The 26,635-nt window shown below is 40.0% G+C and overlaps 1 protein-coding gene across 4 annotated transcripts; it reads right to left on the minus strand.

Moving 5' to 3' along the window:
* On the minus strand, nucleotides 1-26,635 carry Zrsr2 (zinc finger CCCH-type, RNA binding motif and serine/arginine rich 2). 4 transcript variants are annotated; one of them, XM_048336130.1, is made up of 12 exons: nucleotides 26,575-26,623; nucleotides 26,083-26,162; nucleotides 24,475-24,574; nucleotides 23,536-23,611; nucleotides 21,416-21,524; nucleotides 19,788-19,874; nucleotides 16,686-16,724; nucleotides 15,973-16,091; nucleotides 8,997-9,210; nucleotides 5,406-5,461; nucleotides 3,789-3,898; nucleotides 1-605 (listed from the first exon to the last, which is right to left on the minus strand). In XM_048336130.1, exons 3-12 carry the CDS (start codon nucleotides 24,509-24,511, stop codon nucleotides 64-66), a joined length of 1,389 nt encoding a protein of 462 aa, XP_048192087.1. In that variant the 5' UTR covers nucleotides 24,512-24,574; nucleotides 26,083-26,162; nucleotides 26,575-26,623; the 3' UTR covers nucleotides 1-63. The 4 variants fall into 4 exon arrangements, with proteins under 4 accessions (XP_048192087.1, XP_048192086.1, XP_048192085.1 ...); XM_048336129.1 differs by lacking the exon at nucleotides 26,575-26,623 and adding an exon at nucleotides 26,310-26,564; XM_048336128.1 differs by lacking the exon at nucleotides 24,475-24,574 and having other exon boundaries at nucleotides 26,575-26,635.

A 26,635-nucleotide genomic window follows, 5' to 3' on the forward strand; every position in this document is an offset into this window, starting at 1 on the left:
AATAAAAGTTTTATTTGGATTGGGGACTGGATGGTGTTATCTCCACTCCTTGATCTCCCCACCCTAATCCCTGCATGATGAGCTCTGGCTTCGGCTTCTCCGGCTGCGGCTGCGGCTCTGACGGTTCCTGCGACTCTGGCTCCGGCTCCGGCTCCGGCTCCGGCTCGGGCGGTGTTTACAGTTGGGGCGATTGTGGCTCCGGTGGCGGCTGTGGCTCCGGTGGCGGTTGTGGCTCTGGCTGCTTGGGCTGCGGCTACTGTCCCTCTTCCTTCCCCGGCTTCGGGAGCTGTGCCTCGCGCGGCTCTTGGCCGAGTGTTTGTGAGCCTTTTTCCCCCGGTGGGCGCCTCTCTTTCTGGAGGTGGAGTCCCCATTCCTCTTGTAGGCGCTGTCGGCGCTGGGGCTTCTCCGCCTCCTCGACCTGCTGTAGTAGTCCTCGTGGTGGCCCGCCTTCTCTCGCCTTTCCAAGTTCTTACCACAGGAAGAGCCAGTCTGATCTGCACACAGCAGGTCCCTGTTGGCTTCCCAAAATTCATTGTTGGGATTTCTGAACACATGAAGGAAGTTGCAGTGTTTGCCTCTTGGACATTGTTGGATCTCAAATAAACCTGCAGTGGCACAAGGAGGAAACCACACTTGTCACTGTGCTTTATGGGCCGGGCGCCTTCCCCTATTCAGAAGACACAGTGCTGAAGTCTGGAAGGCTGGGAATTCCAACTCGGTGCTACTTAAACGGGGCCTACATAAATTGATGTTATAGTTTGGTTCCTGGATGTACAAATATAGTCTTTTAAATGCTATAGGACTATCTACAAACACTCTTACCAAAAGGAAGTGGAAACAAGCCAGACATTTTAACTAACTAGAATATTCTATCGTCTGAGTGCAACTGAACAAATGGTGAGCACATACATTACCTTCTCCGGGATCTTGCCATGTCCTGACTGCCAAGAGTCCTAGTTAACAGTGCACGGCGGGCCTGGGAGCCCGTACCCCGCCTAGCATGCTCAGAGGGCATGGTTGTGGCAGAACAAATCACTGGTCAGAAGAGATGGGTTCTCATTCACACACAGACTAAAGCGGATGCTCTTAGTGGAGGACCCCAAAGGCCTATCACCTCTAAAGACTGAAAATTCTATTCATCAAAAGTAATTCCAGAAAAGAGAAACATGGGTTTTTTTTTCCTTGTTTTTGGAGGTGGTGGCAGCAATGGTGGTATCTTTGGTTTTTGTTGGTTGGTTTTGTTCTTTGATCTGGCTTTTGGGAGGGGGTCGAGGGAGGCGCAAAAAGGAAGGCAGGCAAGCATGGTGTTCAGTATACACTATGTGGAAGATGAACTACACAATGTGTAGCCAAGGACAGCATGGAAGAACTGTGGACAAGCAAAAAAAAAAAAAGGGTGACCTCATCCAAAAAGAAATGTACTCATTATCTGACTTATGAAATGATAACCCCTCTGCATATACTTTAAGAACAAGAAAATTATGTTTTAAAAAATAGATGGCTACACTTAATGTCTGTAATCCTAGCTACTCAAGAAGCTGAGATCTGGGGGTCACAGTTCAAAGCCAGCCCAGGCAGGAAAGTCATGAGACTCTTAACTCCAAGTAACCACCAGAAAACCGGAAGTGGCTCTGTGGCTCAAGTGGTAGAGCACTAGCCTTGAGCTAAAAAGCTTAGGGACAGTGCCCAGACCCCAAAGTCAAGCTCCACAACCAACAAAAATATTTTTTTTAACTTTTAAAATTATTTGATGATGTTAAGAAGTCAAGTCTATTTGAACTATTCCAAGACACTTGGAGATATTAAACTTTATTTCTCTTTTAAGTTGTAAATTCCCTAAATGTGTAACAGTTAAGTAAAATAACACGGTATACCCAGAAATTACCAAACTGGATCAGAGAAACTTAAGCATGAAAAATGAAATGAAGAAAACACATAGTTTTAGTGACCCTGAGGTAAGCAAAGGGGGTCCTAAGTAGGACCCTGAAAAGCACAAACCAAAAGGAAAGAAAAATAAAGTTAGACTTAACCAAAGCTAAAATATATCACTTCTTTTGGAAACACAAAATAAAAAGACAACCTATGGAATGAGAAAACATTTATAGATCACATTTGTGATTGGGCTCTTATATGCACACTATAGCAAGCACTTTTTTGACCTGGTAAGAAAAAAGCAAATATCCTAATTAAAAATGGGCCTGGAACTCCTCCTTAGCTCCCTCTCCTGATGTAGTTTGTTTCTTTCACTGCCTTTCTTTTGCTTTCAAATAAACTGACCCTGTTTATCTATTTTTTAAAAAAATAGGCCCATGATCAAACAACTAATATCTTTCCAACCATACAAATGGTCAGTCACGAGCACACAAGCAGTTTAACATCGCTGGTCACCGCGAAAACAACCATCTATTACCTTTTTTCAAGACTACCTTGGAAATGTCAAAGCCACACTAATAAGTACCTCACTGAAATTACACTGCAATCCCAGGAACTGGCAAAAGCAATTGCCTTAATGGAGAAAACAATTTCATGCTCCATCCCCACTCTCAAAACGCAGGGCAAAATGTTTCTTCTGGATCTCAAAAGCCAGGACTTCTGAAATCTTCCTCACTTCCTAAATGGCTGATTAATAATTGGTTGACTGAAAGACGATCTCATTATGTAATCTAGCCTGGCCCCAAACTCATTATTCTCTTGCCTTAGCCTCCCATGAAATTTTTGTTTTGTTATTTTGTTCTGTTATTTTGTTTGTTTGGGGTTTTGGTTTTGGTTCCGATCCTGGAGCTTGAACTCCAGGCCCCTGGGCTGTGTTCCTGAGCAACTGTGCTCAAGCGAATGCTCTATTACTTGGAGCCACATCTCCACTTTTGGCTTTTTTATTTTCTTTTGGAGAAAAGAGTCTCAACGTGATCCTCAGATCTCAACCTCCTGAGTAGCTAGGATTACAGGCATGGGCCTCCGTGCCCGGCCCGTGACGTTTTTAAATGACAGTATTCATTAAGACAAAGCTGCTAAAGACTCAGACTTTAGAACTTATGTACTTTTTACTCCCAAGTTTTACGCAGATGAGAACACAGAGCAAAGAAACACAGTAAAAAAAAGCATCAGGTGCACCCTGGAGGCATTAAAGCCTTGTGCCTTTTCACCTGGGGAACTCTCACATTTAGAAACCAGAAAATGACTAGGCCTTCGAAGCTGTTTGTTACTCTACACAATGCTGAATCACTTCCTGGCTTACTTCTACACTCCAGTGAATCTGTCTATCTGAATGCACTGGATGCAGAACTGACCCGAGACCTACCAGTGGTCTCTGAGTCACAAGAGCATACTTGAATTTCAAGCAAGGCAGGAAATGCTATTGATATATAATTTTGTGGTGACGAAGATGACAGAAGATTCCTTGGGGAGAAAGAGAGAAACAAACAGCTCTAGTGAAGAGCACCAATGAATGGAAAACACCCCTGAAACTGACAAGGACAACTTGCTGGCCTTCACACACTTCTCAGGCTTCCTGAACCGTCAGGCACACAGCCCTGGACTGAGGATCAGAAAACTGAAATTCTAGTCCCAACTCTGTCATCGATACATTGCAACTTCAGCCACTTATCCATCAAGTGACCTCTAAAGTCTGTTCCAGATGGAAATGGGGGTGTCCTTTATATTTATAACATCTCTGCTCATCTACTGTGAGAGACAAACTAGGCTTCATCCCTTCCCTCAAAGAATAGATTTTTATATAGTGGGATAATTGAAACAAAAATCGTCATGTAGTTTTTTGTTTTGTGTTTTACCACAAATGGCCATTTTCCACCGGGTGACTGGGCAGAATTCACACTGAAGCTGTCGTCCTGCATACCATCGTCCATTAAACAAAGCAAGTGCTGATTGGCATTCTTCTTCCCTTTGAACCAAAAACCAAAGGATGTGATTTGTAACAATTCTAACAGGCAGATGAAACCCCATTATTAATTTATTACTGGACCACCAGGTTCATAGTTTTTATACTGCCTGAGGAGTCATCCTAACTAGAGCATTCAGCCTCCTTCAGCTCACAATTTTCAGGAACCTTTCTTACTAACCCTATGAGAGAATTCTTTTTCTCTTTTGGTTGTTTTATCAATCATGGGGCTTGAACTCAGGGCCTGGGTGCTGTCATCTAAGCTCTTTTGCTCAAGGCTAGCACTCTACCAGTTTGAGTCATAGTTCCACTTCTGGCTCTTGAGTGGTTAATTAGAGATAAAGAGGCTCATGGTGGGGCTGGGAATATGGCCTAGTGGTAAGAGTGCTTGCCTTGTATACATAAAGCCCTGGGTTCGATTCCTCAGCACCCCATATATAGAAGATGGCCAGAAGTGGCGCTGTGGCTCAAGTGGCAGAGTGCTAGCCTTGAGCCAAAAGAAGCCAGGGACAGTGCTCAGGCCCTGAGTCCAAGGCCCAGGACTGGCAAAAAACAAAAAGAAAGCAAAAGAAAAGAGTCTCATGGTGACTTTTTACATGTGCTGGTAGGCTGGCTTTGAACCATGATCCTCAGATCTCAGCTTCCTGAGTACCTAGGATTACAGGCATGAGCCACTAACTCTGGGCCCTTTGAGAGGTTTTGGTGCATGGAAATTGGCTTCAGTCAAAGCCTCTTAAACCAAAAGATTGAACCACTGAAACTGCAGAAGTGTTTTCCATTGTTAAAGCCTATTCTTTCTCAGCCAACACTACTGTTCTTTACATTTCAATGGTTAACTGAATCCATTAACCAGGGTGCTGTATAGGCAAATGGCAAGACAAGCAGAAATAATACAGTAACTACTCAGATGACCAGAAGTATACTATTTTAAGGCTTTGAGCTCTGGCTTTTTAAGATTTATGTTTTATATTCTCTATCCTAGTTATCTTTATTCAGTTTGTATTTTCATTATTAAAATATATAATAATAGCCGAGGGCTGTGGCTCATACCTGTAATCCTGGCTACTCAGGAGGCCGAGATCTGAGGATAACAGTTCAGAGCCAACCTGGGCAGGAAAGTCTGTGAGATGCTTATCACCAATTAACAACCAGAAAACCGGAAGTGGAGTTGTGGCTCAAAGTGGTAGAGTACTAGCCTTAGGTAAAAGAGTTCAGGGATAGCACCCAGGCCCCAAGTTAAATCCCCAATGACTGAAAAATAAATAAATAAACAAATAAATAAAAATTTAAATAAATATATGAAATATACCATAAAATATTCAAAATCCAAGAACAAAATGAAATGTATTATTTTTCAAATGCCTCCTATCAGCTCTGAAGATTTACATTTTGGAAGATGTCATGCACATAAAGGCTAGATATCCAGTGAGAAAGTCTCAGACATTAACAGAATCAAAATAGCTTACTATAACAAAACCCAAAGATGGATAGGGACAGTCAAAATACTTACGTCTGATACTGAACATATACATTGCCTCTCAGATGAGGTTCCATGTTGCAGCTAACCTATGGGAACAATGAGGAATGTGATCATAAGAAATTAAAGAAAACGTCTTGTCATCACATGTACTTTGTCCAGGCTAACATTTATTTTTTATTTTTTGCCAGTCCTGAGACTTGAACTCAGGGCCTAAGCACTGTCCCTGGCTTCTTTTTTGCTCAAGGCTAGCACTCTACCACTTGAGCCACAGCGCCACTTCTGGCCATTTTCTATATATGTGGTGCTAAGGAATCAAACCCAGGGCTTCATGTATACGAGGCAATCACTCTTGCCACCAGGCCATATTCCCAGCCCAGGCTAACATTTCTAAAAGTAGTTAGGAATCCAATTTCAAAACAGATCCTAGGAAAATTCTGTTGACTATATAAGGAAGGTGTACTTGTCCCACTTATCTAATCCCTATTAATCTAGGTCTGGTTTGCCTTTTCCATAAATTGAAATGTTTACACATGCATAAAAATACAGAGACTATTCAACAATTCAGAGATGTAGTACCTGGACTTAACACTTAACACATTTTCAAAGTTGATTGAAAGTGTTGGAATAGGTAAAACATTAGTGACCCAAATGAAATCCTCCCGTCGTATTCTCTCTCCTCCATAACTTAAGCAAGCACTAAAGAGAGGCTGAGTGTAGCTTTCACACTGCAGACATAAACATACATATACATGTGTAGATCTAGAGACACAACTATACATATATACACGTATGGGCATATACACAGCTATATGCATGCCAGAAGATATGTATCACACACAAGTATATATTATACAACCTGGTATACACACTTATGTGGATGTATGCAAAGGAACATGTATATGCATTGATAACATAGGATTGCTTAGCACATTTTAACATCTTAAATAAATGCCATCCTGTATTTTTGCAAGACATAACAATGCAAACTTAATGACTTAACTCCTGCCTACTAGAAACACCAAATAATCACATTTATGCATCTAATCTTCTAGTGATGGCTATTCAAGGTGCTTCCAATTTTTCATCTACGAACAGTACTGCAATGATATTCTTAAATGCATCTCTATGGGTCTAAGGATCTCTCTAGTCTGCATAACCAGGAACATGATGATTTATGGGCTTCCACATCACTGCATAGTGCCAAGCTGCTCTCTGAAGTGACTTTACTAACATGTACCCTTTACCCACTCTTGAGAGGAATACACTGTATACTGCTTAGCAGGCAGGTGTAAATAGCTCATTTTCACATATACTGTCCCTATTACTAGTAAAGTGGACCATTTCATCATATGTCTCCCAAAATGACCAATTTATTTTCATATGATACTATATATGAAAAGACCCTCAAACATTCCAACTAATGCTTAGTTTTTATCATTAAAACGAACCCATAAATGTATACATTTGTTTCAGAGTACTATTATTACAGCATACAAAAGGGGGCAGTTTGTAACATCATGCTTCAAAGGAAGAACTTTTTTAAGAACCTCATAAGTCCATGCCAACTGTGCCAGGGAGCTTAAAAAATCATTTAATCCCCGGGCACTCAAGGATATATTATTTGTTTTGATAATTAATTTGATGTTCCGAAATATTTTCTACTCTAAATTTACTATGTAGCTTTCCATTTGTTTGTTTTGTTTTTTGCCAGTCCTGGGGCTTGAACTTAGGGCCTGAGCACTGTCCCTAGCTTCTTTTTGCTCAAGGCTAGCACTCTACCACTGAAATCACAGCACCACTTCTGGCTTTTTCTATTATGTGGTGCTGAAGAATCGAACCAAGGGCTTCATGTATACAAGGCGAGCACTCTATCACTAGGCCATATTCCCAGCCTGTAGCTTTCCATTTGTAACTGACAACACGGTTGGTATAAACTCAGCCATCTTACCAGGTTTCTAATCAAAAGGAAAAATAATATGGTTAATGCCTGTTAGCTACTTCAGATAATACGATTCTCCATTAACCAGTTTCTTTTTTTTCCTTCTTTTCATATTTTCAGTAGATTTTTATTTAATTTGGACATGGAGGTTAAGGCTCAAGTGGTAGAGCAAAAAGTGTGACACCTTGAGTTCAATCCTTACTACCAGCGCACACACAAAAATAACGGACAGCCTTGTATATGGTAAGTAATCTACCACTGAACTATATCTAGATGTCAGTCAATCCTGAAAGCAACACCAGTGTTGCATGATCCATACAGTATGATTCAGGGGAAGCACTGGCATTAGGTCAATCTCACTCTGAGTGGTTAAGTGACATGGCTGAGTGCACAGGGCTAGTCAAAGCACAGTCCTTGCTTCAGTGTGATACTGTGTAGACATGAGCACATACTTCCATTTTAGTGGTTCCTGCTTGCGCTGAGTCAAGTGAAGGCAGGGAAGTGCATGCAACAGAAATAAAGTTTAAAGGGAAAAAATCCTTTAAAGAATACTTTAAAATCCTGAAAGTAGTTGCTAGAAGGATAACCTGCAGAATTCTTTCCTCCCATTTCCTGTTGGGAGAGGAGGAAATGTTTCTCCCATTTTGTCCCCACTTCTCCCTATTTTATCTTGATACACTAAATCCCTGCTAAAACTCTGAAACCAAAGAATGGCCTTGAATTTCAGGAATATCTCTGTCATATGGCTGTTCCACTCTCTACTGTCATTTCCTGTAGCAGAGAAAAAAAATCCACAGCCTTGTATTTTCCTCCAAAGTATGGGATATTTTCCTGGCCCTAACATAAGTCATTTAGTTTCAGATCTCACCAAATAGACAGACAAGGGAGGAGGTCGTTCTGTGTTACAGTTGAACTACTGGGCTCCAGGAGAAACAAGGATCACATCTAGCCTTACCCTCCATGCCTTAAGGAATTTTTTTAAATAATTATGTGTTATTGGAATGCCTCTTTTTTCAATTAGTACATTTTATCCCAAATCATGGTTTGAGAACATTATCCTTAGTATGGATAGTAGATGATGAATAAAAATGTAATTAAAAACAAGGAATCAAGTTCTGTGTGTCTTATGTAGCTCTGGAAGAATGAATGTACCTTGAGCAGAAGGTGGAAGCAGACCCCCATCAGCACCATGTTTGGTCAAATGCTCAGTGAGTGGAACTGAGTCACAGTGTGTGTAACAGCTGCATGTGAAGCACCTACACAGGAAGGACGGGCATGCTGTCCTCAGGGGGAGGGGCGTCGGAGTGAATGCCTGCATAGCTGCACACAGATGGCCTGATACAGAGAATTCAAATGCCAAAAAGAGCTACAGTCCAAAGTTACTGAAGAAATAAAGGGTCCTTTGCAACCCTGCCCCTAGTGTTCGCAAAACTAGCATGTGAATACATGCTTATCACATGCTTTCGTGTAGTATCTCTCCAGCCTCACTCTGAGTGGGGGTGGAAAGGGAGAAAGAAGGAAGGCACACTGACTGAGCAAAGTACCTGAATGTCTGAGCACCTGGGACCAGGCACTTACTAGCACACAGCTCCACCCAGGTAGCAAGCATGGGCCCCAGCTCTTTGGTGTAGAGAGAAGGTCGGGGTGAAGTGCACCAGTCCCCTCCTCACACCCATGCCCACCTTGAACTGAATCACTTTCCCCACGTTCCTAAACTCAGGCAACACATCATCATAGAAGTCTAGGAACTGCTGGTAGATTTCCTCTTCGCTGTACTCCAGGCTTGCATCAGTGTCATAGTCATCTCTCCTGCACTGCTCCATTCCAAACGTTGTAAACATACTTTTAATAAGAAGGGTGGGACTTGATGTGGGGAAGTTATGTTTACGTGAACACCTATATATGAAAAAAATCAAATTCATTAGTCCAGTACTTGAAAAGCAAACCTAAAAATGTTGCCTTAGAATTTTACGAGACAGACTCAACTCCAGTTATTGTTGTTTTACTTAACTCTAAGGTAAGAAATTCTACTCAGATGCCATGCCTTCAGTACACAAGGAACTTCTTCTAAGACTGACTAAGATAGTAGAGCTTTCCGTTAAAATGTCAGATTAGGAATGACGTGCAAGGTCTATGTCATTCATGTGCCCCTGGGTGAAGTTTGGAAAGATTTCTGTATGCTGAATAATGTGGAAAAAAGAAGACTTATTAGGGTGCTAGATTATGACAGACATGACAACATGTGGGCCTCAAAAGGAATGTGAGAACAATATCCTGGTGAATTTCCCATTAATAAAGTATTGTAATCTCAACTATGAACACAGGAGGATATAGCATTTTATTGTTGTCATGTGTTTTTTACCTTTATTCCCTCTGAGCCTTACAATTTGCTAGGATTGTTGGTACTGGAGCCCTGCTTTGCAGAGAAGGAAATGGAACCTAGAAAATGCACATCTAATCAAGCCATATAGCCCTGGTAGATCTCAGTTAACCTAAAATCTGATGCCTAGTCATTGCAATAGAATGAATTTAACTTAATTTTTATTTAATGAAGGCTTCTAACAACTGTGAAGAACAAGTTTCTTTTCACAGTTTAAATAGGACTAAGGCTAAAGCCAATCAGGCTGTGCCAAATAATTATTTTTAATCCTTTCTATGTTTATTTGCTTACTTATTCCCTTCTCCTAATACTTAGTCCAAGTTCTAAATAATCAAAATTTTCCTGGTTAGGATCTTCGTTAAAAATCTGTAAAGTAAGTCAGGAGCTGGTGATTCACATCTATAATTCTACAGAGATCAATCAGGAGGCTCGGGGTTTAAGGCCAGCCTGAGCAAGTATGCAAGATCCCCAGCTCAACCAATAGCAAAGTGAGATGGCACATGCCGGCCACCCCAGCTATAGCAGGACGCATAAACAAGATAATGACGGTCCAGGCAAAAAGGAAGACTCTACCTCAAAAATAATGAGAGCAAAGGGGCTGGAGGCATGACTCAAGTGGTAGATTACCTATCTATTAAACATAAAGCCCTGAATTCAAACCCAAATACAGCCAAAAATTCAATAAAAAGATTTTGAAGAAAAAACAACTTAGGAAGAAAGAAATTTAAAGACTAAGGCAAGTGCTGGGGGGAAAAAACAGTGCCTCTAAAGTGACCAAATGTTTACTTACAGTCATTTTCCATGTCTGAAATACAATACATCTATGCACCTATACAGAAGGCCCAGCACATACCAGGCCCAGCTCAAAAATGTTCAATGTTCATTAATGTGAATGTTTCTATTTCCAAATGATCTTCTGGATAACTGTACCAGAGACCTTGTAATTACACTTGTTTCCTAAAGTACTGGTATTGAAAGAACAAAGAAAAAGGATTCAACCTGATAACAATGTTAGCATATAAGTATGAAGCACATACAGAATTAAACAAGGAGCTAATTTAAGAATCTGTTCACAGGACACTTAGATCTGAATAAACTTAGCTCTACTTCCCATTTATGAGCATTCCTAAGATCAGAAGATAGCAAAAACCCCCTCTGGGGAATAATCTTCACTTGAACTGGAGACTAAGTAGAGCCTTTGTGATCTGAGTTTCTTCACAAGGCCAGCCTCACGGTTGTGTAAAAACTTAGAGAAATTAGTATATGAAAAGGTCGTCTAAAGCTATGGTACCAGGCCTGTGTGGTTCTTAGAATGACCTGGGGAAAAGTGACTTTTCTCTGGTCCTGCCCTAGAACATGGGATCAGACCTCCTGGGATATAGGGAACTCATGTTGTCCAAGTAGCTCTTCTCTTGGTTCTGATGTGTCAATAATGGTTGGGAACCAGTGATTTAGGACACTAGTTACCCATCACTCTGATGGGACTTCAAGTCAAATTCCAACAAAATCACATCATTGAACATTATCCCAAGTATGTCAAGAAATATCAAGGGAATCCAAATGACCCTTCAGGTGCAAGCTATTAATTCTTCCCCAGTGCTCTGCCCATGGAACTCTAGTTGCCTCCCGCTGAAGCTCCTCAAAGTCAAGTGACACTGGACTCTGGATCCCCATTTTGCTCCACTGAGTGTATTCTTCTTTTGTCTCATCTCAAGGGTACACCTCCCATACTCACTACCTTTGTCCTCCATAGAATCATTTCTTTCACACTGAAGTTAGGTGGTAATCCTTTATGAAAGATCAGTTTAAGGAACATTTGCATGAAGGTTGCAGATCCACTGTTATAAACCATCCTATTAATGTTAGGGTTCATCTTCCTGGGCTTTATCCAAGATATCATGGGAAACACACTTAGAATGAAGTGCCAGGAAAATCTTTGTCTCTCCAGAGTCATCTACCATTCATTTTTTTCTTTTTAATAAAAATATAGTTTATTTTTTTGCCTAGGAAGCATAAATCCTCTATAGTAGATTTAATGCAATTCCAACTAAAATACCTTCAGAAATTTTTTATATAGATTAGCTTATTTTCAAATTTATATGCATAAACACTGAAACTAAGATAGCTAAACAATTTTGTAAAAGAAGAATTTGGAAGAATCATAAGAAAAAAAATTAGAGTCAGAAGCACCATTCATTAGCAATAATTTGCTTTCTCCTCCTTTCCTTGATTTCCATTTTATTTAATGTAGCCAATCATAAGCCTTTGTTAAATTACTTCTAGAAGTATGTAAAGTGTGAAGATTTAAAGAAATTAGTTTTACCTTTCTTCAGTGGTTACTTTCCTTTAGGAGGAAAAAGAAAATAAAACTCCTTTCTAAGGTCTGGCTCCTCAAAATACCAATTCTACAAAGGCTATATAATTGAATTTTGTACTAATTACAAAAACAAATACACAAAGAAAATGCTCAGATTTTAAAAAAAGTGTTCTTTGCTTGGTGCAGTGGCTTGAGCCTAAAGGCAGAAGGGAGAGGGAGGGAGAGAGGAAGGGAGGAGAGAAAGAGAGAAAGAAGAGAAAAAAGTTAAAGGGGAAAGGAAGTATTTCTCTGACATCTGACAAGTCTTGAAGAAAGGCTATACTATCTGGAGCAAGTCAACAAGGCTCTCTGTAGAAATGAAATAGACACCAGGCACCATAGAAAGGAAATAGGTGCCAGGCACTAGTAGCTCATGCCCGCAATCCTAACTACTCAGGAGGTAGAGGATCTGAAGATCCTGGTTGGAAGCCACATCAAGTAGGTAAGTCTTTGAGTTTCTTAAAAGCTCAAGGGTAGCACTCAGGCCCTGAGTTCAAGCCCTGGGAGGTGGGGGGGAAGAGCAGTGTACTTGTCTAGAAGGATGGTACTAGATGAAGGATGGTGCTAGATTTCACAGGATTTTATATTCCACTCAATTCATCACTGGAACGATGACAATTCCTTAACTGATCTCATACTTTGATAGTCATGATGGTGAAAGTTCATTTAACACTGAAAACAGTAAGAAATGGTCATCAACTAATTTGACCATTGTCAAATGCCATTCCTTGAACCAATATGTCTGAGAGTTTGACAAGTCTTTCCTCAAGAAATTGCCTGTCAACTGAGTTCTTAAAACCATTGAAGAGGCTGGGTGTTGGTGTTTCACACCTGTAATCCTAGCTACTCAGGAGGCTGACATCTGAGGATCACGGTTCAAAGCCAACCCACGCAGGAAAGCCCGTGAGATGATTATCTCCAATTAACCACCAGAAAACCAAAAGTGGCATTGAGGCTTAAGTGGTAGAGTGCTAGCCTTGAGTTGAATACCTCTGGGACAACACCCAGGACCAGAGTTCAAGCCCCACAACTGACAAAACACATAAGGGATGATACAGTTGGAAAAACCTTAAAAGCAACTGGACTGAACTACCCACACAAATGGGAACTGAAACTGAGTCACGTTTATCTCTGAAAGGTCATCAGCTGAACACCATTTTCTTTGGTGGGGGACACGTATACTGATCAATTATTACTACTTCTTCCTGAAATGAAGTATACATTTAGTAAATGATTCTAAGGTAACAAGGGGGGAATTTTTTCCTTTGCTTAGTGACCAGTTCCTCAAAAGGAGGCAATCAAAATAACAACAATAAGTTATAAAAGGAATTATATATTGCACACCAGTTCTAAGGCATATTAGACATACCAGAGGACATTTAAAACCTAAGACCACCTAATCCTCTGAGATTCTGATTTACATGATTTGATGGTGAGGTCATTTTTTTGGTAAGGAAATTTTTTAAAGCCATTCAGATAATTCTAATATGCACCCAGGGTTTGTGTTGGTGGGGGATAGCAATATAGGGTCTGAATTCAGGGCTTTCTGCTGGCTAGGCAAGTGCTCTACCATGTAAGTCACAACCTTGGCTTTTTTTTTTTGCTTTTGTTAATTTTTTCAAGTAGGGTCTCATGCTTCTGCCCAGAACCACAATGCCATTATGTCCACCTCATTAGTTGTTGGGATTAGAGGCATGAATTACCACTCCTGGGATTTTGGGGTTTTTGGGGGTTTTTTGGCCAGCACTGAAGTTCGAACATAGGTCCTTGTGCTTCATAACACCAGCACTTGAGCCACAATTCTAGCCTCAAAGTCATTTCTTAAAAAATAAAAAAATGAGGTGTGAAGGTATAATGAATAGTACAGTGCCAGCCAATCAACCAAGCCAAGAGAGTGTAAGGCCTTGAGTTTAAGCCCTAGTATAAGCAAAATCAAAATATTTATCAACAAATTTTTTCCAGGCACTCTTAATCTTGTCTGTAATCCTAACTGTACAGGAGGCTAAGACTCAAAGGAGTCAAGTTTGAAGCCAAGTAAAAAAAGTTCACAAGACTGTAGCTCCAATTAGCTAGCAAAAACCAGGGCTGGAAGCATGTCTGAAGTAGTAGAGCACCAGCTATGAATAGCAAGCTGAATGACTGGGAGATTCTGAGTTCATATCACAGTACCTGCATAAAATAGAGAAAAACTGTAGCTGGACACCAGTGGCTCACGCCTGTAACCCTAGCTACTGAGGAAGGTGATAACTGAGGATTGCAGTTTGAAGCCAGCTTAGGCAGGGAAGTCCGTGAGACTTTTATCTCCAATAAACTACTCAGAAAAAGCTGCAAGTAGTGCTGTGGCTCAAGTGGTAGAGCTCTAGCCTTGAGCACAACCTTCTTAGGGACAGCTCCCAGGCCCTGAGTTCAAGCCCCAGAACTAGCAAATAAATAAAGAAAGAAACAGAAGAAGAAAAAGAAAAATTGTGTGAAAGCTTTCAACAGACAAGAAAGCCAGAGAACATTCATATCTCACTTTGTGCTCCTCTCAGTCTCTGCTCCCACCTTCTTTCTCTCTCTCTCTTCCTTCCTTCCTTCCTTTCTCTCTCTCTTTCTTTCTTTCTTCCTTTTGTTCTTTAGTACTAGGTTTGTACTCAGAGCTCTGTGCTTGCTTAGCTGGTGCTCTACCACTTTAACTACACCTCCTTTAACTACAGCCCTGCTTTTTGCTGGTTATTTTGGAGATGAAGTCCAGAGAACCTTTCTGCTTGGGCTGGCCTTGAACCTCTATCCTGTATATCTAAGCCTCCTGAGTAGAAAGTTTACAGGTGTAAGCCACTGAGCACACAGCCACATTTTCAAAGGAAATACAATTCACGGCATGGATAATTTATGAATAAACTAAACCTGAGAGATAATATAGTTTCGTCAGGCATCCGTGGCTCACACCTGTAATCCTAGCTACTCAGGAGGCTGACATCTGAGGATCACTGTTCAAAGCCAGCCCGTGCAGAAAAGTCCATTAGACTATTATCTCCAATTCACCACCAGAAAACCAGAAGTGGTACTGCTACTCAAGTGGTATAATGCTAGCCTTTAGCTGAAGAGCTCAAGGACAGTACCCAGGCCCAGAGTTCAAGCTCTACAACCGTCCACAAAAAAGTATCTGCGAATTACACTGCTCATATTCCTTTTAGGATTAATAAAACATTAATATCAGAATTAGATCTTTTCTTTCATGATGAATATGTAGTAATAATTAGATTTTTCCTCAGGTAAATAGAACTATTTATCTGCTTTGTTCATAAATTAACCAAACTATGAAAAAAAATCACCATTACTTGATATGTAACAGGAGTTCAAATAGTTGTTTGGTATATGACTTAAGAAATCAACAGATTTCCACATATCTTATTAAAACGAGGGAGGGGGCAGAGATCAAGAATGGTTCAGACTAATTGACAATAGTAATAATGAAAATACCAGTGGCCACACAGTACTTGTCATGTCTTCATTCATTCATTCCAGTCTCACAGTTCCCTCAGGAGGATAATACTATGCTTCCTTCCCATTTCAGAGATGAAAGACTTAAAATCCAGAGTTTAAGTGACTTTACCACTCAGCACTGATGCCAAGTTTTGAACCGAGAGGTGTGTTCTTGAGTCTCTGTTCTTGAATCTGAGTGTACATACTGTTTTTCAAGCAGAAACCCACAGGCAAAAAGGTTTTCCTAAGGCTACAGAATGAAAGGAGACTCTCAGCTAAGCCCACCCAGGGGGTAGGCTAGAGAAAGCAGAGCATGAACAGAACTGAGGAGATGGAGAAACAGACGCATTATGATGGACACTGCAAACTGAAACCCATGCCGCTTCCAAAAAAGAACTCAAAACCCTTTACCATGTTGAATCACTTCATTCTGACATGAAAAAGCAAAATTAGTTACCGATCTCCAAATCTGCATGCTCCTGTTTTAGTGTAGAATGGACAACTGGCTCGATCTTTCTCCGCTATTCTTAAATCCGTGGGTGGCTCTGGGTTCTGCCAGGTGACAATACTGTCCAACTGTTGAAAATAACCACAACTTTACTGGTGATATAAAAGCCCATGAAAGACTGATTCCATAATATCCAAATAGTTTCACCAAAAGTAAAAACGGTCTGATTTTTAAAACACTGACATTTAAGATTTAACAGGCAATCAAACTTTACAAGCAAATTGTCCAGAGATAAAAGCTGTTATTTCTCTCTCCCAGTCACTTTCCTTGATCAGTCATCACCACTGCCACCAGGGGCAGTCACCTGTTTTTCTTCTGGTTGTCTATTCTGGAAGGGTACCAAGACTTACGGAGCTACCACCGTGAAATGGAGATGTTACTCTGAATCAAGGTAAGTGACATCTGAAGCTAACAGTATATGATGTGGCTTATAATACTTTAAGGCACTCTAAACAAGTACAGTCCATGGGGTTATTCAATTCCATTTGTTTCGGTTCATCAGTAAACTTTTGTTTTCTGACAAACTCAAGAGGTGCAAAAGTGATTCCAGATATTTGGATGTGATCTACAAGGCCTACTTCATAACAAACACTGTAGTAATTATTGTTCTAATGACACAGTAACTAGTCTTAAAAATTCTTAATGAAAGTGTTTAAAAATACCTCATTTCCAGCCTGATTCAGCATCTTCTGCATGGCTTCCTACAAATGGGGCAAACATAGGACTAATGAAAACCCAAAAGTCAGGTAAGTCATATCTGGTTTTGGTGGTTAGAATCTCACATGGGACAATTAAAACACACACGCATATGTACATACACATACATACCACCCCCCCAAACACACACAAAAGCTTCAGGTTCTGATGTTGTTTCTAAGCACAGATCTTCTGAAAGCTTTCAAAGGATATGTATCTTAGAATTTTTATTCAAATAGAAAATTGAATAGAACACATTACAAAATGTTTAAATCTTATAAAAGCTCAGTAACAATAATATTTGGTATATTTGAACACACATACCATTATCTTGTTTTTTTTTAAGATATTAATGAACATTATAGGAAAGAATGCTAGGTTAAACATCACAAATATTTAACAGAAATTAAAGGATGACATGATCAGTAGAAATTAAGATTCAGGAAAATTTTCAAACTTTCATTAAAGCAAAGAAAATCCTGCAATGTTCCTGCAAAATTTTCTACTATTTTGCATTTAAAGACATTTTAAGTTGTGTTCTACAGAATTCTCTTCCCTAGCTCCTCAAAGAAATAAAACTCATGTCTGGCTATTTACTTAATAACATTATCAGTCAACATTATCAGTCACATAAGAATCCTGGTAACACAATGTATTTTAGAAGTCTTTCTTTTCATTCATTCATTCATTTACTTATGGTGCTGGGGATCAACCCCAAGGCCTTGCATGTGCTTAGGATGTACTTTGCCACTAAACATCATCCCTCAAACTCTTGTTCTCCTCTTGTTCTCTTCTATCTACTCTGGCATACCACCACCTAAATCTCTCAGTAAACCATGCTGGCATTTGCCCATCTGTTGAAACAAAACAATTTTTAAAATATGAGCTTGAATTCCTCTCCCTTTCTTTCTTGCCTCCATTCAATCCACCACCTACAGTCCTTTTAACTGTGCCTGGAACACAGTTCAAATACGTGGACTTATCTCTTTTAAGCGCCACCATTATCCAAACCACTATCACCAATTCAGAGTGGCAGTCTTGTAACTCTAGTGGAAGTAACAATATGAATGCAATAAAGTCACTCTCAGCTTAAAAACCTAATGGCTTCCCATTACACTTAACCATAAAATCCAAACTTTCATGAAATCCAAGAGGCTCTTCAGAATCTGACCCTTCCTGTCCTCACCTCTTCTAATGTTGTTAGGTACTCAGGCCTTCTTTCCACTGCCAAGTCTCTTCTCCCCAAGATTTCTATACTGGGGCATCAGCTCAAATAGCACATCTTCAGAGAGTTCCTTGATCAGACCATCTAAAAGAGTACCCCTCTATTCCCATAACTGCTTTATGTCTTTATAGAACTTAACATTATCTTATTTGTGTGTGTGTGTGTGTGTGTGTGTGTGTGTGTGTGTTATATGCACACACCACATGTGGGTCTTGTACTCAGGGCCTGGGTACTGTGAGTGTTTTTGCTCAAGGCCAGTGCTCTACCACTTGAGCCATAGCTCCTCTTCCAGATTTTTGATGGCTAATTGGAAATAAAGAATCTCACATGCTTTCCTGTTTGGTCTGGCTTTGAACAGCAATTCTCAGATCTCGGCCTCCTGAGTAGCTAAGATTATAGGTGTAAGCCACCAGTGCCCAGAGCATATCTTACTGTATTTTAAATGATTTGTTTTGATTATCTATTATCTGTGACCAGGACCCTAACATCCACCAGATCTGGAAAAGTAGCTCAGTAACAGCAGTGACTGTGTGCTTCTTATTAGTCTATCTCTATCTATAAACACAAAGCAGAAACACACATCACATATTCCTTTATATATGCTCAGAGCTGGTTCATTCCCTAGTGACTTACAAGATTTCCTTTGGAATAAAAATCATTTAAAAGAAGGCTTAGCTTTAGGCTGAGCCTGACCACTCAAGAATACCAATGATGAATATTTTACGTTAAAATAGGAATTGCTTCCTCTCTGTTTATGACAAGTTTCAAATATTTTGGTGCCTCTAAAAACCTAACATGATATTAGGCACTGCTCAAAGTATGCAAAGGATTTGTATGGGAAGAGATGCTTGGTATATATACAACAACAGTCACGGAGGCTGATGCTACCCATCATGACTAAGATGAAAACAAATGCATTTCTCCCAACAATAACGCAATTACCCAATTTATGCTATTCCAATTTAGAAATATTCCAAAATAATACATCCTGATGAATCAGCCAAGGAAAGATGAGCTGTGTTATCTTTTAAATACATGAGCTGGTAAGGAGTAGCAGCAAAACAAACCTAATGAACCATTTCAAAATTCTGGAAGATATAGAAGATATACATATACACATTGTTTAAAATAACAAACTATCATTTGCCTTTATAGTCCAAATTAGAAAAGTCAAACTTTTATAACAACAAAAGATTTAATTCCACAATATGCGAGCTCCTGACTTCTTTAAATCAATGAATTCTTACTGATATGTCATGAGCCATTAAATCCCTAATTAACTAAATAAATGTGGAAACTATATAAAATATCTTCAACAGGAATCAAGAAAGTCAGCAGAATCTCAGAAAAACACTTCTGTAGATAGAGAAGTACAGTGTAAAGCTGGGGCCAGCTGCCTGCTTTGTAGAAATGTTTGACTGGAATACAACCACTGTCATACATTTATGTATTACCTAGATCTATGACTGCTTTCTGGTACACTGGCAGAGCTAGACGTTTGTGACAGAGGCCACAGACACACCAAAGCCTAAAGCAGTTCCTATCCTTCCCTTTAAATGCAAAAGCTTACCAATGCCTGGTAAAAAGGGTAAATATAGTAAAACTGAAGAAAACTTTGAAGGCACCTGTCACTATAGATCCAAAGATAAGTACTGTAAGGAAATGCGAATGTATACCTAGAATAAAAATAGGACCTTCCAAACAAACAAGCAAAGCAAAAAGAAAACTGAAAAATAAACCTCAACCCCTGATATGCCCCCAGCTTCTTCTGCAAACCCATTATACAGCAATGTGCACACCAAGAAGACATGCGGTATGTCTATCCTCCCACGACAGGAATCACCTCTCTTTCTCTCTTCTCCTGAAGTTTCTGTTCCTCTTCCTCTTTCTCTTTTCTCTGCTGTTCTTCCCATTTTTCCTTCAATTTTCTCTTTAAAGGTTAAAAAAGAGATAGAGAGTAGTTATTTTTCAGGCTCGTTTCTTTTTTTTTTCTTTTTTTTACAGAGCTGAAGATCAAACTCAGGGACTTACCTACGCAAGGCAAGCATCTTACCAACTAGCTACATGCTCTCCCTCTGAGTCACTTTTTAAAAACATTGAATAAACAGGAAAAATAAATGAAAACTTTAAAGATGCTGGTAAAATTTCCACCATACAAATACAAACCTGTGAAATGATTTTAGCTTCATACCATTTTACTTCCAGATTTTCTGATGTTACTTATTCTATCTACATATCTACCAAGTAGAATTATAATTCAAGTTGAGAGTAAGTGCCCAGATAATGTTCACCTACTATCTATTTTGTTATATATCTCACAATAAACCATGATATTGATCACACTTAAACTCATTTTATGGGGATCTGTTGGTACAAAACATATTATATCTTGATAGCATTGTGAAATAAATTTTGAGTCTCTAAAAACTGAAAGAAAAAACTGGTAAAGCCAGGCAGTGGTAGCTCATGCCTGTAATCCTGGGTACTCAGAAGGCTGGAATCTGATGACTGTAGTTCGAAGCTAGCCTGGGCAGAAAAGACCAACAGACTCTTCCAAAAAAAACACTCAAAATGGCCAGAAGTGGTGCTATGGCTCAAGTGGCAGAGCCATAGCCTTGAGCACAATGAGGTTCAGGGACAGCTCCCAGGCCCTAAGCTCAAGCCCCAGGAATGGAAAAAAAATACTGTTAAAATGATTATCAGATTGTTTTTTTTTTTACAAACTAAAGATATCTAACATTTACTTAAGCTTATGAATCCATTTTTTCTAATATTTTATCATACTATATTAATTGTATAAAAGAATGGGCTTTACAATACGTGATCAAAGTAACTCAAGTATGGCATACCCAGTTTCCCTGGTGTCACCCTTTTGAACAATTACAGTTTAACAAAATGAATACTAGAAAGCTAAAATATGTATGTATTAACTGAGAGGGGTGGATGATTAGGGGAGGGGGCAGATCAATGGAGTGATAAATGGCAGGTGAATACAATTATATAATATCCAATGTACACATTTGAAAACAGAATTAGGAAACTTAAGGGGGTGGCAGGCTGAGATAGGTGGGAGGAGGGAGAATGACGAAAGGGATGACACGGATGAAGAGTAAACAAGTGCAGTTAGTGGTATGCAGTACACACTACGTGGAAATGAGCCATGCAACCTAGGGCAGGGATGGGAGGGGAAAACTGGAGGAACACAAAGAAAAGGGTGACACTGTCCCAAAAGAATTATACTCATTACCTAACATATGAAATGGTAACCCCTCTTTACAACACCTTAATAATAACAAAAGATATTTTAAGAAATTGAAATTCCTTTGTACAACTACTTGAATTTTTTAAATAATTAAAAAAGAATGGGCTTCATTGTGACATTTCATGCATATATGTGATGATATACTTGGGATATGGTGTTATTTTGGTTAATTACTAACTAGTTCACTGGTTATTTGATTAATACTTTACCTCTTGTTCTTCCCGCTGTTTTCTAGCTGCCTCTTCCTTTTCCTTTTTTATTCTGAATTCTTCTTGTGCCTTTTGTTCCCGCAGCAACCACTGCTCATGCAATTTTTGCCTGTTAATATAGAAAGCAATAAACAAGGAGAAATAGGAATTCACACACACATACCAGCAAACAAAGCCAAAAATGACATGCTTTGGGACTGATTAAACATCAGAAAAGATACCCTCACTCTCTACAAAGCAGTCACATAGGGTAAAGGAGGGGAGCTAGGACATGCTAGGCAAACACAATGCCCCTGAGCTATATTATTTCTCCAGCCCTTAAGAATAGCTGGTGAAAAAGCAACTCTTCCTAGAAAGTAGTACGTTACAATCACTATTTCTAATTTTACTGGTGGAAATAGCTATCATACCCTTCACATAAGAAAATGAGTACACCATTTTCCCATTAAGTTGATCACAGTGATGTTTATTTGCCAATAAGGCAAATGACAAATTTCAAAAGAAACTTCACCTTTCACATTCTGAAAGAATTATGCTTCTTATCCTATAGGCTTTTTTAAAAAAAAATTTTCTTCCTACTAGTGTTCAAATGTAGGCAACCATCTACACTTCCTATTCATTTATGCTTTCAATTTATTTTTTCAGATAGGGTCTCAATTTTGCCTGGGGCTAGCCTAGAATCACAATCTTCCTCCTTCCTTTTCTTGGGATTACAGAGGTGCACCAATATTTTTTGTTGTATTTTTGGTACGGGGTCTTAGTATGGAGCCCAGGCTGGTCTAAAACTCACTATGTAGCCCAGTCTAGCTTCAAACTTCTACCCTGCCTCAGCCTCCTGATAACAGATGTGAATCACCATTCCCAATATACTGTATGTATTTTAAATGTGGCAATTTCACAACTGCAGTCTATAAACACCTAACAATCTTTTGCCAGAAAGTTTTGGATTACTTCTCTACACAGTTAAAATATTCCTATGATTTGTCTTCAAGTATCTAATCATAATTAAAGGTAAGGGGAGACAAGCATCTTGATTCATTGCTGGCAAGGTTATAAACTGCAAAGCAGTATACCTTTTCTACCTACCCATCTACATTTTACACACTCTTTGAGCTCAACAATTTCATTTCTAGGCATTTTTCTAAGGATATAACAGGCTAATTGCCAAGGGAATATATGTTTTACAATTAACTTTTCATATAACAGTAACAAGCCATTATAACCTTAGAGCAATTAGTAGAAAACTATACATTATGGATAAATAACTGAATTAGATCTCTACATCAACATTGAAATACATGTAGTATTTGTTTAGCAAGAAAGCAATGCATTAGTTGGGGGTTTATGGCTCTGTAATCTTAGCTACTCAGGGATCTAGTGGATAATGGCTCAAAGCCAACCCAGACAAGGGAAGTTCACTAGACTCTATCTCCAGAATAGCCAGCAAAAAGCAGGTATGGAGGCACAGCTCAACTGGTAGCATGCCAGCTGAACAAGTACAAAGCCTTCATCAACAATTTTTAAAAGCAATTTACAGAAAAACTTGTAAAATAAATATAATCACATTACAGAAGTATATGTACAGGACATTTATACTTTCTTAACAATGGCTAACTTTGGGAGTGCTACATTCACAGAAGATATTGCAAATTTTTTGTACTTAATTTTCTTTTTTTTTCTAGAATAAAACACCAGTCATTTAGCAAAGACCATGAAAAATACTTCCATTAAAAAAAGATAACATCTGGGGCTGGGAACATGGCCTAGTGGCAAGAGTGTTTGCCTCTTATACATGAAGCCCTGGGTTCGATTCCTCAGCACCACATATATAGAAAAAGTCAGAAGGGGCGCTGTGGCTCAAGTGGTAGAGTGCTAGCCTTGAGCAAAAACAAGCCAGGGACAGTGGTCAGGCCCTGAGTTCAAGCCCCAGGACTGGAAAAAAAAAAAGGTAACATCTGATGTTAGCCTGTCAGCTAGAGACTTAAATACCTTATATGTGGTTAAGACTTATTTTGTACAAAGTTTTATATAGAAACCCTGTACTGATTAGTAAAGGCTGGTGTTATTTAAAAAATAAAAAAATACATGAATTTGCTTTAACTATTTCAGTTAGCATTGACCTCTCTTTCTCCAACAGCTTTTCTTCTTCTTCTTCCTCAATAAAAGAATCTTCTTCCTTCTCTTCCTGTGAAATGCCTAGAGGAATTCAAATGTATTATTAAACTGAGAATTGTAAATCCTTGGCCAATAAATTCAAGGAGAAAAATTACAATATCTAAATCTTTCTAATAATAATGACTCATCTATGGCCATACCATCCTGAACGTGCCTGATCTTGTCTAATAATAATGACTATAAATCACCCAAATTTGGTACCATGATTAGAAAAAATAATGGCGGTTTAGAATGCAATGTACTATTATAGCAACACTCAAATTTCTAGCTTTCTGGGTAATGTTTGTCCATCTAATGTGTACTACAGTCATAGTATTCATGAAGTATCACTAAGGAAAGAATCGAGTTGGAGTAGGTACAACTAGAGAGGTGATAAGTCTTGGATCTACCATTATTGAGTATATAGTACAACTAGAGAGGTGATAAGTATTAAGTATATAATCTTGAGCAGACCCAGGACCTAGATCATGCCATTGTATAAATTGCTAAGGGATATCTACCTGACTTTCCATGACAGTTCTAAAATGACTTTTTGAAATTTTTTTTAAAAATCAACACAATATAAATACCAGCTGCTAGAGGATTTAAAACAAGGGGGAAAAAGATAGAAAGAGATTTTTGTTTTGTTTTTTTTTAAAAAGGGTATATTAAAATAAAAGCTTAAATGAACAAAGTAAAATAGCTGAGAACTTCAAGACTGCAGTTTAGGACTACAGTAAAACCAGTAACTCCAGCCTACCTTTGTTTTTTCTCTCATCCCCAATACTAAGTCTTGCTTCTAATGAAACAGTTTTCAACTACTAAGAGGTTCTAATACAGGTTGCAGGTAAACACACTGTTCCTTCCATTCTAAATATTCAAAATGCTGCTAGTAAAATAGTCACCTCGGAATTCCAATCCACATGAAAATTCTGTGGCCATAATTCTCAAGGCTCCTGATTAGTACTTGAGGCCACAGTCTCTGAACTTTCTCAGTGCTCTCATCTGCACTTATAACTACATGTAATTGTATAACTAAGTGGGAATTCTATTGTTTTAAGCAATTAGACATCATAAACAAATATTTGGTTCTTTCTTTCATATGAAAGCCAATGGCCCGGGGCTGGGAATACAGCCTAGTGGCAAGAGAGCTTGTCTCATATACATGAAGCCCTGGGTTCGTTTTCCCAGCACCATATATAGAGAAAACAGCTAGAAGTGGCACTGTGACTCAAGTGGCAGAGTGCTAGCCTTGAGCAAAAGGAAGCCAGGGACAGTGCTCAGGCCCTGAGTTCAAGGCCCAGGACTGGCAAAAAAAAAAAAAAAACAGAAAGAAAGAAAGCCAATGGCTAGCTGTACAAATGACAATTCTGGTGTAGTTTAATGGGGGGGAGGGGGGAGGGCGGGATTCAACCCGTAGTGCAAAAGTAATAGAGGCATACCAAATTTCCATGTTGGGCTGGGAATATGGCCTAGTGGCAAGAGTGCTTGTCTCCTACACATGAAGCTCTCCGTTAGATTCCCCAGCACCACATATATGGAAAACGGCCAGAAGGGGCGATGTGGCTCAGGTGGCAGAGTGCTAGCCTTGAGCGGGAAGAAGCCAGGGACAGTGCTCAGGCCCTGAGTCCAAGGCCCAGGACTGGCCAAAAAAAAAAAAAATTTCCACGTTGTCAAAATCATTAATGTACACTTGCATTGTACTGGTATATAATTTCCTACGGTTTCCTAATTTTAAGCATATTATTTCATAACCAAGTAAGAGTTTCAGAACTAATTTGATACTAAAATAACTAGCTTGAAGCTATCAATACTAAAATAGCAATACCTTGAGACAAGTAAGAGTCAGTTCTCTGTCATTATATTGAACTGGGAGCCTCACATTTGCCTACCAAAATGCTCTATCATTTGAGACATACTTCCTTTTTACTTTCTTCTTCATATCAGGTGTCCCTTGCTTTTGCCTTGCTAGCTTTAGACTCCCTCCTTATACCTATGCCTGCCACACAGCTCTTTTGTCGAAATAGTCTTAGCACCTATTTTTTTTTTTTGCCCAGAGGCTAGCTAGGTCTGTCTGCAATTTTATCTTGATCTCTGCGTCCTGAGTAACTGCTGCAACTACCAGCTTAGGGCACTAACTTGGAATGTCGCATACATTACTAAAGTGTAGGGAAAACGCTGTAAAACGTCGAATTTAAAGCATGCATTCGCATTGCAGAAATAAATAAATAAATAAGACGTACCACGGTGTTACAAGGTGTGGTTAAACTACTGTAATTCATGATAAACACACATATAATAATTCGCCACGACTGCTCCCACACCGTGTTTCAAACCCAGATGCAACGATCCCCGATCCCTGAGAAACAGTTGGCGGGCGAAGCGTCGGCGAAAGGAGTTGACTTCGTCCTCACGTGAAGACATCAAGTTTGAGCAGGAGGTATGGGGAACCTATTGTCCGTCCCCCCCTGTCTCCCCCCCACGGAAAACGCGAGAAGGCGTCGGTCTGTTACCTGCATCTCTTAATCGCGCGAGTTCTTGTCGCCTTTTCTTCCGTTTCTCCTTCTTCAGGACGGCCCTCTGCTTTTTGTGGCTGAAAGAGCGACAAGTCCACAGCGCAGGGTGAGCGCGAGCGGGGCCGGCGCTCCCCCCCTCCGCCGGCCCGGCGCCCCCACGCGGGAACTCGCCGACGCGCTCCGCCCACAGCCCTCGCTGCCCCCGGGGGAAGCGCAACGCCGACCGCCTGGGCTGTCTACGCTCAACTGCAAGAGAAGGTCGGCTCCAGTCAGCCACCTGTTCCATTCCGCACATTCCGTCTGCGGACGCCTGAGGCGATCCAGGACACACCCTACCCAGGCGGGCGGAGGGTTCTGGCGGCCGCGGCGGCGCTCTCACTGGCTCCAGTTCCCGGCCCCCTTTCTCCTTTCGTCCCTCCCAGTGCCGTCCTTCCCGGACAGGCTCGACCTGCTCTGTCCTTCAGTCTCACTCGCTCATGCGGGGTATACCTGAGTTTCCCTAGAAACCTCACATCCGGAGACGCCATGATGCTGGTGCTGCTCCGCCTCC

The sequence above is a fragment of the Perognathus longimembris genome, chromosome 28 (genome assembly GCF_023159225.1).
Source record: "Perognathus longimembris pacificus isolate PPM17 chromosome 28, ASM2315922v1, whole genome shotgun sequence".
In the NCBI taxonomy this organism is placed as follows: Eukaryota; Metazoa; Chordata; class Mammalia; order Rodentia; family Heteromyidae; genus Perognathus; species Perognathus longimembris.